General features: G+C 32.7%; 1 protein-coding gene across 1 annotated transcript in view; it reads right to left on the reverse strand.

The window, feature by feature from the left end:
* LOC150086614 (uncharacterized) overlaps positions 1-15,472 on the reverse strand; it is a 199,280-nt gene that overhangs the window by 8,252 nt on the left and 175,556 nt on the right. The window contains exons 18-19 of the mRNA XM_090371477.1: positions 6,524-6,667; positions 4,117-4,230 (exon numbers count right to left, since the gene is read on the reverse strand). Of these exons, the coding sequence (XP_090227603.1) occupies positions 4,117-4,230; positions 6,524-6,667 (258 nt within the window). The remainder of the gene's footprint in view (positions 1-4,116; positions 4,231-6,523; positions 6,668-15,472) is intronic.

Raw genomic sequence — 15,472 nt, forward strand, 5'->3', positions numbered from 1 at the left:
AAGAGTGAGTGAATTAGAAGTAGAAGGGAATCACCAAGAAAGAGAATGATGATATCCAGCTCAGGGACCCTGAATGTGCCAAGCCCATACTCACCAGATGTGAGCCCCTGGGGTTATAAACACAATGATCTAATGACAGAATGTTAATAAACACAATGACCTAGCATCAATTTTATCTCTACGAATGTAGAACTGTTACTAAATAAGATTAGCCACCTGCACCAGGGAGCAAAGCAGACTGGTGCAGCTTTTCTGTGTATAGGATATGAAGACTACAAAGAGAGTTGGATCTATTATTCGTTTAACAGATCTGACTGTTCTCAGTGCTGCTGAAATATCAATGAAGTACCCACTAGTAAGGAAGCATATTGAAGTCCTTCTTTACACTGAACTGTCTTCTCAGATGGGCACATATAACTCCCCCCACAACATAGGATAACTGGGATGATGTAATTCAAATCACTAGAATTATCAACATACAGCTCACTCCCATCACTCTGATCTCATTACAAGTTTCAGTCCTATGCAAAATTTTTAGGACCTGTGCAACTGGCATGTCTGTACCTTCACTGAAGGTTGCCCCTAGATTTTTTCCAACGCTCAGGGACAGTTTCCTATCTACAGGTACCTGTTCAAGCACTCCAAATCGCAGTGACCTTTGAGGCACTGGAATTCATAAGTTTACTACTGACACAAAGTACAGGTGCAGGATCTTGGACCTGATCATGATTCCTCCCCCCCCTAGTTCTCATCAAAAGCATTTGCATGCAATCATGAACATGTGGATTTATTTCTGTATTCTCTTTACCATTTTATGCTGTAAAGCACAGTACTCATAGGGTAGCAAATATATGTGTAGTCTAGCATAAGTAACCATGTCATATACAGCTCATTATGCTATAATGTTCCATCCATCTTACAATGTGCATTTGAAGTTACATGCATATTTATGACACCTTGTTTGTCAGTATGCACATGAAAATTCAAAATTACTGACACATAAACCACGCTACCATGGTATACTATTAGCATGTGTTGCTTATTTTGATTTTGTTATATAACGAGTGTGCAAAAATTTATATATACATGTTTTTACTACCCGTACTGTAAATAACAAGCACAAAAAAAAAAAAAAGATAGTGTTTAAAAAAAACAGAAAGCATTAAATATTGAAATAAAATTGGAAGTTTTAGCAAAAATTGTTTCTGAAGTGGATTTGGAGATTGAAAGAAACTGCATGTTCAGAAGAAAATCGGATGATCTGATGAGTGGTTATAGATTTAATTTAATTTAAAGGGCAAAAAAAAAAAGAAAAAACAGCCCCATACAAGATTCTTCCTCTTCTTCCAATTGAAAAATTAGCCATTAACCTAGCAGAGCTCATGCAGAACCTGACAGATGACCCTCAAAATTATAAATTTCACATTAATTACACTAGCCAACAAAAAATATTTTTTATCATATCTCTGCAATGAAAATATGCGAGTCTGGAGGAAATAAATGCCCTGATTCCAAAAATCACCATAAAAAATCTATCATGCCTGCATCAAAAGATGTACCAATGTTTAATGTTAAAATAAAGTGATATACACATAATTCAAGTTTGTAATACAAGTGTAAAAAAATATTATACGTTCTCAATAACACATTTAACTTCGGAAAAATTATCAAAAATTATAGCGGAATAGTTATATTTCAATAATATATAATCAGCATACCTGTAATTGTCCTGAAAAATGTTTGCTACTAAGGGATTTTCTCTTGTATTCCTGCTGACTCTCCCTCACAAGGAACCAGCAGTATTCCCCATCATTACAGGATTCCAGAGACCTTGGTACCGCTTTTCCGTGGAAATATCTTGATGAAACTGCTCCCCTTGTTCAACACTCACATCTTCCAGATTGTCGGGGGAAAATTCGAGATGGGAATGAAGAAAATTAATTTTCAACAATATTCAACAGCCCACATTTTTGTAGCACTCGAGTAAATTAGACACCAACATTTCATAGTTTCATTCTTTCCTATTACCCAAAAAACCATGTACTACTGTCTTAAATGATCGCCAAAGATGGTTCTCACCAAACCATAGAGACTGCAAAAGGTAATGCTTTGAGTTTGCCATGTAACCACTTCCTAAGGTTTGTCGTACAGGTAATACAACACTTGTGAGGTGCCCAAGGTTTGTCTTGATCACCAATTTTACATCCGAAATAAAATGAATACGAAAGTTTTGTAACATCATAGATATTTTTCCTTTGAGTCTTTGGGATAAACTGTCCAAACATAACAAAAATTGTCTGGATGATTGATACACTTCTTATGTGTCTGCTTATTCATTGTAGCACTAAATGAATTTCTGAAAATGTAAATTCAGTTTTGGACACTACAATATAAAAACAACACAAATTCAATTTTTATCACTACACAGTACACAGATATGGCAACTTACTAGTTCTACTTGTGTGAAAACACTGAAAGGAAAAATATTTGTGAATTGGCAGGTAGAGCCAGAAATTATTTTACTGCTACTGCAAGGGTTGAGGGCTGCACCCTCCTACCCTCGAGGGGCTGTTTATGCTTGGAGGATAGATTTACAACCCTGAGAACTTGTCACAATCAGTTAATACTTGGTAAACCTTGGCAAGCCTACAAAAATCCTCGCCAAAGCACTAAGTGTGCTCTCTTCAAATTCTGAAAATTAAACCATAGGTAGAAGTCTGATTATGTTTATCACAAGAAAACCAAGGCGATTGCTAAAATTAAGAGAATTAGCTTATATATCTTAAAATAAATCAGTATGTTATACATTACAATACATTGCTGGCTACACTATGCAAAATTGGCATTTTTGGTAAAACGTAATTCCCTCTATATTTAATAACTATGACGTGATGTGAAACTATCATGGTGATTTTCGAAATCTATGCAAAAAAATTGGTTAAAAACAGCATTTAAGTTTTTGGAGGTAAAAATCATGTTGGCTAGTGTTATCGGGCCAAAACTTTAAAAATGGCTGAAACTTGTTAATGACAATACCTTCCTAAATACAAAGTTTTACTTCAGTAATTTTGGAAATGGATATTGTTCACCAAGAATTATTTATTGAAAGATATAATTCTGAGTAACACTACATTGCATGCCTAACAGTTGCTGCCTGCTACACCTTTGTTTTATGTTGAATTATTATAAAAAATGGTTTCTTATCTCAGTTATTATTATTGATGTAAAATGGCATATTATATTATTTATCTATTTATTTGAGAAAACATAAAGTGGAAGTGACTAATAATTTTATGTTCGTAATGTTTTCCTTTTTATTTTTGGTAGTATTAATAAAAGTTTTATTTATTGAAAATAATATTTAGAAAATGCACAGCACTTTTAAATTTTCTAATTTTTAATTAAAAAATAAAAAAGTACATTGTGTAATTATTGCAATCCATTAGTAAAAGATCAAGCATTGGTATGCTTTAAACAGAATTTTAAAAAATTCAGAATTCTGAAAATTTTAAATAAAAAGTTGGGCAACTGCTATTATTATGATCAGGGATACATGATTCCAGGTTAAAATCATTAAGGGAACTCACTTCCTTGTTAAGAAAGTTAAATTGGAGAAAGTAGCATTTCAAGAAAGAAAGTCAAAAGGTTCTCAATGATTTGTCTAATAGGGAAAGCAAGAGAGGCAACAAATAAATTTCATAAAGAGATTTTAAGGCAAGGAGATCAAACCAGTAATTGAGATTGTAGATGGAAATGGATATCGCTGAAATTACAACTGACACTACATATATTAGGAAGTTTTTGAGAGGTTTAGTTCTTTTTTGCAGATAAGTTTTTTCCTATTAGCTTAACTATTCATAATGTACCAATATAAGGAGGTGAAATCTGGGGACATGCTGTATGAAATTATTGAATTTTTAGATATACCACACACACACACACACACACCAGCTGATCCAAATCAGTAAGTGCATTCCAGTAGACTATCTGGCAATCTGATTTTGGTCAATTAGATTCTGTTATGTTGGATGATTAGTTAAGGCTGAGACTTGATGTAAACTTAATTTATTCATTAATTTTGGAAATTTATTTAATATATATAAATATCTAACTTACCTGGTGGCTGGCCCATTGAATTCAATCCAAGTTTTTTTGCACTAACTACCTCAACCACCAACTGACCTTTGGTCATTACAAGGCCCAGCTTTATTTCCCCAAGATTACTTAGCCCTTGAAAAGAGAGAGACAGAGAGATAATTATAATAATCTGAATGCACAATTTTTTTTATTTATTTTAGGATGCTTACTGTTATTCTTGATTTTAAAGAACTTTAGTTATTTCAAGCTTCAACAAATGTCACATAAAATAAATATTCTATTATTATTATAATATTTGTATGTTATTAATAAATATTAATTATAAGGAAATTATTAATGTAACTGATTATTGTTATTTGTCAGCTATTTTCACTTTCTTTGTTCACTTATATATAATTATAAATATAACTATTTTGAAATCTGCTATTAAATAGAATTGTTAAATAAATTCCTCTGTTTTTAAATAATAAATTTAAAATTAAGATCTTTTATTTTGCTCCCGAAAGAAAATATAAACTCTACTGTGTTATTTATTAACAACCAAATAAAGCAATGCCCACAGGCCAGTTCTGTGGTTTGAAAAACCTGCAACACATTGCAGGGAAGCCTCACTTCTATCCGAGACTGGTGGACCACAACCACAAGTGAAAAGACCTTTAAAGAATTCTTTCTGTCATTTCAGAAATTTGAACCCAAACTTTGCTGTATGTCCTCTAAAACTTTATGTAATATGAAGTAAATATGGTGAAAACTGCTTTGTGATAATTAAAAAGGGCAATACACTTTAAACCTTGTGAAACTAGGCAGCATGACCACAATAAGAAAACAAAGCACTACAAAATCAACCTTAATCATCACTTGAATGAATTAGGAGTGGATCAACCAGAAGTTGCAAATGATGTGTTGTTTATCACCATTCTTATTTCTGTAAAGAAAAATTTACAACTTAATGCAAAATTGAGGATAGAGAAAGGAATCAGATATGCAACTTCAAGGAAAATTTGACATTGTTCTTAGGGGATTTTCATTGGAACTGATAAAAACACATGTAAAATAGCAGGAAATATAAAATTAGTAATCATAAAATCAAAACTCTGTTGTAGATGTTTAGTATCATTATGAGACATTAAAGTTGGAGACTGTTATCTATTAAACTGTTGACAATCGCATGAGAGTCGATTTGACTCCCATATTTTATTTTACTTTTTTTTTTTTTTTTTTTTCATCTTCTTTCACTTGAACCCACTTTGTTCACAACAAAATGCCTTTCAAGGTTTTTTACCACAGTTTTCTATGATAAAAATTCAAAATATTTCAATTTTTATAGAGTCTAAACAAAAGTTAAAGTGGCAATATCTTATACAGTGGCATCTCTTATTATGCTACCTTGTGTCATGCTAACTTGTATAATGCCTTAAGCAAAAACATTTACTCATAAAATAAAATATTAGATGTAATAAATAGTTCATGCTAAAAAAAATCGCAAAATAAATACCAATGTCCAAATATACCACTGTTTTTTCACATTTGTATGCTATTCAGCAGTCATGCAGCAATTTGCATGTTCAAATTAAAAACACTTGCTGAGCCTTGTGTTACTTTGTTTGTTTAAAGCAAGGGTGCAAATCATCATTTGAGGCTACAGCCAAGCACTCACGTTTCTTAGTTTTATTTGTTTGCTATCTCTTTGTACAACTGCATTCTTTGTAATTTTTTTTTTTTTTTACTCTGGCTGATGCAGAATAAGTTCACTTGCTTCCAACCTTTGGCCATTGTAATGCTAATCTGTATATAGCATAATACTGTGCTTAATAGTGATACTCAGAAATTAAGATACCGAAGGAAATACCAATAGCATTTATCCAAACTATTATGAAGTTTGGATTGTATCTCCATAGATACTATATAGATATTTTATGATTACCTTGTCCAGCACTATTTTTGCATAACACTGTTGTCAGGAAGTAATTCAGCATGCAATACCAGATGCTACTATATGATTTCACAAGGCTGCCAGTGGATTAAGTGCATTTTAAAGTAAACATTTTATCTTGTAAAAGAACAATTTTCACATTTTTAACTTAAAACACTTGTTAGAACAAGTCATTTTGACAGATGAAACATTTGTAATTGTAAAGCTAAGTTGTAATTATCAAAAAATAAATAAATAAATAATGCTTTTAAACATTCCCTGTTCACTGCTTCATTTTAATAAAATATGTAAAGTTCATAACCAAAAAAAGGCTGATTTCTAAAAAAATATGAATTACAATATTTGAAACAATTATGAATGGATCAAAAAATGTAGTTGGGCATAAAAAAAGTATAAGCTAAAATCATTACACTGCATGTCTAGATAAATTAAAATTTGTATTGTCCTAAAATTTATTAAAACCAAATGACAGAAAATTGTATTTAAACTTACCTGCATCATCAGATGTATGTCGTCGGGGGCTAATCTGGCCTGGACCACCATATTTTTGATTGCTATTTTCTCCTTCTGTCTCTGGACTCAAATCAGGACTGGAAAAGCTATTTGGCCAGTGGTCAGGGGTTACAGTGAGTGTGCCTTAGAAGTTGAATTAGCAAATAAGTTTATCAGAAGAACAGGAATTAAAACATTTTATTATGAGATTTAGTGATTGGTTTTAGTGAGAGAGAGAGAGAGAAGGTGAAAAAAAATAATTAAAAATTTTAATTATAAGATTTGCTTTTCCACATATCTTAGGATAGCAGAAGCAGCCCAAGGAAATAGCTTAATTCCCTCCCCCTGTCCAATCTCCCCCAAATGATGATGATCTGAGAATGTTTAGTAAAGTTACTTATAAACCTTCCAAACTTCATGGAGAAAGAGAAATGTAAAATATTCAATGTCATATTAGCTTGTATCCAATCTTTCAATTAATAGAGCAAAGTCATTTATATTTATTCTTTGGTCCTCATCTAGAAAACAAAAGTTATTATTTACTTCAATAAAATGTGATTATAAGGAAATATTCCATTTTATACTGTTCCACCTCACATATATGCTAATATTAATGAATAACTCTTATGAACACATTAACATTTTTTAAATTCAATGTCAAACACAAAATGTTGAAACTATGGCATACTGGTACAACAGACGTTAAGAAAAAAGAAACACTTTTAATTTCAAGTTTGAAAGAAAGTGGGATTATGGGTGCAACTTCAGATGAACAGTGCCCATAAGAGTATTTTACTTACAACACTCAAAGAAAGAAGAACACTTTATAAGCTGTGATAAGAACTAGACACAAAAACAATATAGTACAATAGGAAATAAATCTATTTATTGTAAATAGACACAATAAGAAACCAAAGCTTGATATGGAAAATGGTAAATTAGGTTTTTTAATAGTGTCATATTATCAAGGCGCCTCCGTAGCCAGGTGGGCAGGAGCAGTAATGCATAGCACACGCTTCTTTATTAGACCGGGGTTCGAGCCTGTACCCACCAAATACGGAGGATGCAGCAGGTCAGGGAATGACCACCGCATATTCCCAGCCCGGATAAATGGTGAGGGTTGGCGTCAGGAAGGGCATCCGGCCGTACAAATTGCATGCCAAAACAAAAAAACGCTGACCCCATATAATAATGGGAAAAGGCGAGGACAAAAACAAATAGTGACATATTATCCATCATATTATGTTATTGCCACAAGTAGCCTTAGTATTGTACTATGAATAAAAGTACTATGAACTTTCTGAAAGTAAAAGTTGTCACCTTTACAACTTTTTCAACAGTTTTTTCAGTCTCTCCAGAGAGCATGTTGGCATCCCATCAGAAACTGTGTCAATTCATTGAGTGCTCTTAAACTAAAGTATGAGACTTAAACTAAAGTATTTTATTATTACCATGTAATAATAAAATTGTTTTTTGATACATGCAATGAGCATAACTGAACATAGGAGAAGTAATGATGACAGCCCACATGACTATAACATGGCACTTCTACAACATGGTTTTGCTCTAACACAACTGATAAATTTCAGCAATCCTCACACAACACAATACTTATATAACATGGTTAGGGAATGGCGGCATACCTTGCATAATACTGTATTTTTGAAGTTTTGTGCAGGGAAAAACCCTGCTATTATGTTTGAAGTAATTTTTCAATTGTGGACTGTATTGGAATCATAACTTTATCACTCAAAGAAGTAAAACCGTCAACATTAAATGCGTGTGGAAAAAATGTATGGCCAGAGTCCATTCAGGAAATATGGTCAAACAAACAGAAAACAGGATCAGTGCAATAGTAGAACTTGCTAAGTCAGTAGGAGGGGTAGGTTTTGATGATATGACTACTGAAGATGTTTAAGAATTACTGGTAGAAAAAGAAGCTGGCAAAGTGGATTTGGTGGAAATGGCATCGGAGGTGAATCAAATCAATTCAGAGGACGATAGTGCGGATGAAAATTCTGAAGTTCCAAATTTTACACTAAAAAAGCATAAGGGAAAGCATAAACTTAGCAGAGCAAGAATCTTATATTTTGAGTGCAGATCCTTCAACTGAAAGGAACACAAAGTTCAAACGGGAGCTTCAAAAATGCTTAGCTCCATATCATGCAATTTATAAAGATCTAGCAAGCAAAAGCAAACAAACTCAGATTACTGATTTTTTAAAGGGAGCAGACGATACATGAAATCTAGATGCTGTAGAAGAAAATTCAAAAGGTGAAAATATTCTGCAACAGAGAAAACATTCTTGTTTGATTGTGCTTAGCAGCAGTGAAGAGAAAGAAAATTAAATGAACGTACATTATCCTCCCTATCTCTACAGAATAAAAATTACGTTTCTGATAGTTATAAAAAATGGTGTATTTTTGTTAGCTTTTGGAATGTAACCCCCCCCCCCACCTTTTTGTACTGGTTCTTAGTCTCATATAACATGGACATGGTTTCACACTACACAACATTTTATACGAATCTAACTACCATGTTATTCAAGGATTACCTGTAATTAATATTCTTGTAAAAAAATTAATAATTGTAATTTACAACATGTAAACTCCTCTGATCTTGTGTGGTCATGCCAGAGTTTGGTATTAGTATTAGCCATATATGCAAGCAAGCCACAGTCTTTTGCTGAACCAGTCAAAAAATAAGAAAAAAAAAAAAGTAGATAAGAAAATACAATTTATGCACTTTCCTCCTCATATAAGTAACTATCCAGTTGACCCTCAAATTTCTTCAAAGTGTCAGCCTTAACTACCTGTGGAAGCAACCTGTTCCAATAATCAACGACTTCCTGGCTAAAAGAAAATTTACCTATAATCTAGAATAACCCTCTTCCTCTGTAATCTAAATTTAATGCCCTTAGTTCTGGAATTCTTTATAACAGTGAAAGTTCCACTTTCATTCATTTTACTAACCCCTCTCAGAGCCTTATAAACCTGAGTCATGTCTTCTCTAAGGTGCCAGGTTGCCAAGCTCTGTATCCCACATAACTGGAGTCTTTCCTTGTATGGTTGCCCTTTTATTATTATTATTAGCCCTATGGTGCAAGGAAGCCTGAGGCTAATGCTACACCAGCCAAAAAAAAAAAAAAAATTCCTGAGAGAGAGAGTGTCAGAAGTAGAGGGGAATCACCAAGAAAGAGAAGAATGAAAATATCCAGCTGAGGACCCTGGGTTTGCCAAGCCCATACTCACCAGATGTGAGCTCCCTCTAGTCATTTTTTTGCCGAACTCACCATGCAAGTTGCCATCTTTGGACCCTTTCAAGAAGCACAGCATCTCTTTTCAGATGAGGTAGGCATACTTGGTCACAGTATTCCAAATGCAGTCTTACACTTGCCTTATTCAGTGGGATTATGACCTCCCTATCTCTACAGAATAATGTTAGATAAATCATTAATAATTAACTTTCCTGGCCACATATTTACACTGCTCAGAAAACTTCATATCTGCCCATATCATGAATCCCAGATCCCTTTCTTCCTCTATTGTTTTTAATTCAACCCCACCAAATGTATAATTTATTTTGGGGCTGTTATTCCCCAAATGTAAGACCTTGTATTGTGCTGCATTTAAACATAGTTACCACACTTTTCTGACCATTCTTGAACCCTGTTCAAATCATCCTGAAGGAGCACTGTTTGGCACTGATTATTAATTACTCTCCCAATCTTTATGTTGTCTGCAAATTTTGACATTACATCCTTTATCCTGTTGTTGATGTCATTTATGAAAATCAAACAACAGTGGCCCAAGAACTAATTCTTGGGGGACTCCACTTCTGATGTTACACCAATCTGAAGAATATCCATTGATCACAACCCTCTGCCTTCTGGCCTGCAACAACCCTGCAATCTACCTTAGAATCTTTCCAGCAATCTCAACATGTTCCAGCTTATACAGCAACTTCTCGTGAGGCACTGAGTCAAATTCTTTGCTAAAATCCAAATGAACTATGTAGAAATTGTTTCCTACATCTAGCTCATGAGTAACTGTATCAAAATAGCTTACTAGGTTAGTTAAACAAGAGTTTCCCTTAATAAAACCGTGTTGCATGTCCTTCAGAATTAGACTTTAGATGACATAGCCAAGGAGTCAACACAAGAGTCCATTAGCACATATGTGAGTTGACTTTGATTCAAGCACACGAGTGTCCAATATGATTAATGATCATACTTATATTCTTATCAAAATGATTACTTGTAATCTCCTCTGACCTATGCAATTGTGTTGGAACATAAACAGAGCATTTTTTAACACTGCACCATGTAGATCAGTGCTTCTCAAACTTTTTTGGATCACCACCCCTCTAAAAAAAAGCCCTCGCCAGGGCTTTTTTTTAGCCCACCAATATAAAGTGAAGCTAAATAACTGAAATGAATATTTGTCTGTTTGCCTCCAAAAACATAAATGCAGCCCTGCATGTATGTGTGTAAATTATAAAGAAAACTATTTACTGCACTTTATTCCTTCTTCGTAAAAAATTACAACTACATAAATAAAGTCAGTTATAGTCACTTAAATTAAGTCATAAAAATTAAAGTTAATTACATAAATAAGTCATGATATTAATGGAAATAGTTAATTATATTTTAATATTTAATGCAATGGATGAGCTTGGTGGAGATTTATTAACTTATCAATATTACGTTTAATATCTGTAAGTAGAAGCCGTAAGTTGCCACGTTTAATAACATCTAGACAATTTCTTTGTTTTGTCAGGAATTGAGATACAGCACTGAAACCGGTTTCGACTAGATATGATGTTGGAAAAGAAATAAGTAATTTTTTACAATTCCCCACAATGCAGGATAATGGTCAGGGATTTTCTTTTGTAACCAAAATTCATGATATGAATTTCAAAATTTTGGCTTCAGTTCAATTTCATTTTGTAACTCAATCAATTCTTCTTCTACAAAACGTTCACCATCATCATTATTTAAAAAAGGATTTATAACCCAATCTGGAATTTTCAAATTAAGAAGATCTTCGAACCTTTCCTGCATATCTCTGTGCAACATTTCTAGATGATTACAAAAAGTTAGTAGAGTTTCATCAGCTATTTTTTCTTTTTTTCTATTTTTTCAACAGATTTGGAAATTGATACAATTCACGTCATCCTACATTGCGCATAAAAAGCTTTAATTTTGAAATAAATGCTGAAATTTGAGTTTTTGCCTTAATAAGAGCTACATCTTGTCCTTGTAAATGTAAGTTCATTGAGTTGAATCTAGTAAATAAATCTGCAAGATAAGCAATATTAGTTTTCATTTTCTTGAGGTCATTACTAAGGTCGTTGTTCCTATCTTCAAAAAACTCGACAACAGTATCAAAGAGTTCATAAAATCTGTTGAGACAGTTGCCTTTTGACAGCCACCGAACCTTGGAGTGAAATAGCAATCGTTCAAACTGTTCACTGTTTTGATCATAAAGCTTTCAAAATATACGATCATTCAAAGAATGTGCTTTAATTTTGTTTATAGCAGTAATAACAGTTTGTAGAGAATTGTGCAGTTGATCACCAAGTTTTTTCACAACTAAATGCTGACGGTGAATGACACAATGAACAGTAATAATATTTGGCACAGCATTTTTTAAATAAGCCATAAAACCCTTGTAACAGCCAATCATTGATGGTGCTCCATCCGCCCCTTTCATGCCTAACTCCCCCATGGATAATTCAAATGCCCCCCGGGGGCGATATCGCCCACTTTGAGAAGCACTGATGTAGATGAAAGAAAATAAAAGATTTAATACATAGATAAAGTCATATCACTCTCAACCAGAACTTAAATTAATAAATATTAACAACTGGAACATTAGTATTTGGTAACAAAACATGATTAATATATTTTATGTCAAAAGTTGATCCAGCATATGCAAACGTACCCCGGTTCTCACTGATTCTGATATCACAATTAATTACAAGTGTACTTGAAATTATAATATGGAATGACCATATTAAGATTTTGGAAAACATTTATTGAGATGTCTAACAATTGGAGTGTTTTGTTTAATTTTATAAAAGAACTTTATGAACTGGTGCTTCAAGAACTTTATGTTTTAAACATGCTGTTTTTATGACCACTGTCTTCATGTCATGGCCTTGGAACTTTTCTGTCTCTTCTGTGAGTTTATCACAGAAGAGACAGATTGGTCCTTTTATATAATATTAATGATTTTTGATAATACAGTATGATTGCTACAGTTGCTTTTGGTGCAGAAATTCAAATCACTGATGTTATTTGTAACTTCTCTTTGTATAGGAGGAACTGGACAAACTTTTAAAGGGAATAGATATGTGAATTTTTTTTTTTTTGGCTGATGCTACATAAGCTCATATGCTTGCTTTCTTGCATCACATGCCTCTATTACTACTGCTGCTATTACTATAGTGATTGACAAATTGTTTATTTTTCTACCACAGCATCTCTCATATTGCAGTTTAAGGTTTCCACTGATATTATGTTTATTTATCTTCTCAGGGAATGGCAGAAGCTATCAAAGCAGCTGTAAAGGTGGTGGCATTTTATAATTTCTGACAAATTTTGTATTATTAATAAAAATTGTTGGAAGACTTTTTCTTTCTTTTTTTTTTAATACAGTGAAATAAATGATACAGTTCAAGTATTAATTAAAACTTAAGATTAACAATATGAATTAAGATATTAATTAAATTTTACAGTTAACTTGTCCATTACTTTAATAGCTTAGTTTTAAATAGCACATGCCAATCTCTTGATAGGCATATATTTTATAACTTTTTATTAATCAATATCTCTACACTGTGTTGGGGCAAAGTATTCTTTGTTTGTTAATGTTTTACAATAAATGATATTCAATTATTATGATTTACCAAGTGAGAATAACTGAAACAAATTTTTTAATGTATGTTTATGAGAGCTGCTACCATTTAATTTCATGATTAAGAAAATTACTCTCATGTTAAATGAGAAATAAAACTAAACATTAGATGTGAATTTCTAGCATTCAGATTGTGTTAAATCCTCATTTCTCTGTCCAAAAAAAAATTATGCTTTAATGGAAATAAAGGTGCACACTATGCATAAGGATGCTACTTACTTTTATGGTGAAAATTTTGGTTAGTTATGATTTTTTAGTTAAAATTTTAGTTAGCTTATGCCTAAATGCAATTTAGGCATAAGCTAACAATGAAAGAATATTTGTTTTCTGATTTTTTCACAGCCTTACTTCTATTTTCACAATCTGAGTTGAAGGCTGAAAATGTATGGATAGAATACTAAACTTATATGTCACAATAATATATATTATAATTTTTTGTACATGGTTTTCATACTAACATGACCACTGAGTTGCAGCGAAGTAACAATTTTTGGTAACCATAAACAGAAGTCAATTCATGTTCCGTGTACACCACTGGATCTTAGTTTCCTACAACAGTACAGATAACAGTTTAGAGTAGATGTTTATATAGTTGGAATCTTCTCTTTCTTGGTGATTCCCCTTCTACTTCTGACTCTCTCTCTCAGGGTAATTCAGAAATTTTTTGGCTGGTGCAGCATAAGCCTCAGGCTTCCTTGCACCATATAGCTATAATAATATTAATAATAAATAACCACGTTTACCACAGAAGAAATTCTAATGGGAAAAGTAATCGCAAAAGAGATGAACTTCCTCTATGAATCTAAAACAAAGCAAGTAAGTTCTGAATGGAACAACATTTCTTCCACCCAAATAAGTTGATTCTGCCCTGAAGATTATACTAATCATTTTCTCTAGCACAAAGGGAATTGTTTATCAATGTGCATGTCATCGTGGAACTATTATCCATACTAAGTACAAAATGTGGAAGCTTTACAAGATTGGAAGTCGGTATGCATCACAATTGTTCCAAATTTAGCATCACTAATGCTGTCGATACATTTGCATGGTCTTTTGCTCTGTGTGACTTCTGGTTGTTTTCCTGCCTGACAGAGAGACCCTGAGTTAGGAAATTTGAACTATATATGAAGGCAATCAATGTTTTTGAGTTGGCACTGAAAGACATCACAAAACTGTCAACCAGGAAGCATTTAAAAATTGGAAGTGCATTCAGGATAGGTGCATTACAGTAAGTGGAGTGTAATCTGAGAAAGCATCCAGTCCCATTAGGATAATGGAGCAGGTACAGGTTTAAATTTTAGTAATCTCGGACAAACTGATATCTATTAAAAACTTAAAAGAGAATATATATATATATATATATATATATATATTTAAAGGTGAAGCATTTAGAAAATGGAATACCATTTTAGTGTTTTTTTTTTGTTTTTTTTTAAACTAAATTTTAATATAATCAAAATTTGAAAAACAAATAACAAAAAAGAATTCTTTAATTAGCTGCATAATAGGACAAATTTGAATTTTATATAAAAATTTAAGTGCCCCAATTATAATCAGATAAAATTCTGTTTATCAATTTTGCTAATGTTCTTTAACAAAATTTTAACTAAACTAAATTTAACTAAATTTTATTAGTGTTCTCAATAACAAACACATGCGTAGAACTTTTGGAACAACTATGTAGTAGTAGTATTTATAAAATTACAATGCTGGGCGTTTCAAAAGAAAGTGAGGCATCAACCACAAGAGTTAGTTGGATTGAGTTATTTTTGGATTAGTACCAAGGCAACATGGTATACTGTTTGTAAAGTGCATATATCTTAAGGCTTAGTTGCAGAGGTGAAAATATAAATTCTGCTCCCCCCCCCCATGATGGCATGGCAGATCTGCCATTATTAATAGTTTCTCCACAGCTTAGTTATTCTGTTTGAAAAATCCCAGCAAAACTCCTCTGCATCTTTTCCTGAAACTGGATAACTGCCTCCTGCCTTCCAAACCAGCAGTAAGTGACATGGCCACAATCTTATGG

This window comes from Mastigoproctus giganteus, chromosome 4 (assembly GCF_048544385.1).
Source record: "Mastigoproctus giganteus isolate SK-2022 chromosome 4, ASM4854438v1, whole genome shotgun sequence".
NCBI classification, from domain to species: domain Eukaryota; kingdom Metazoa; phylum Arthropoda; class Arachnida; order Uropygi; family Thelyphonidae; genus Mastigoproctus; species Mastigoproctus giganteus.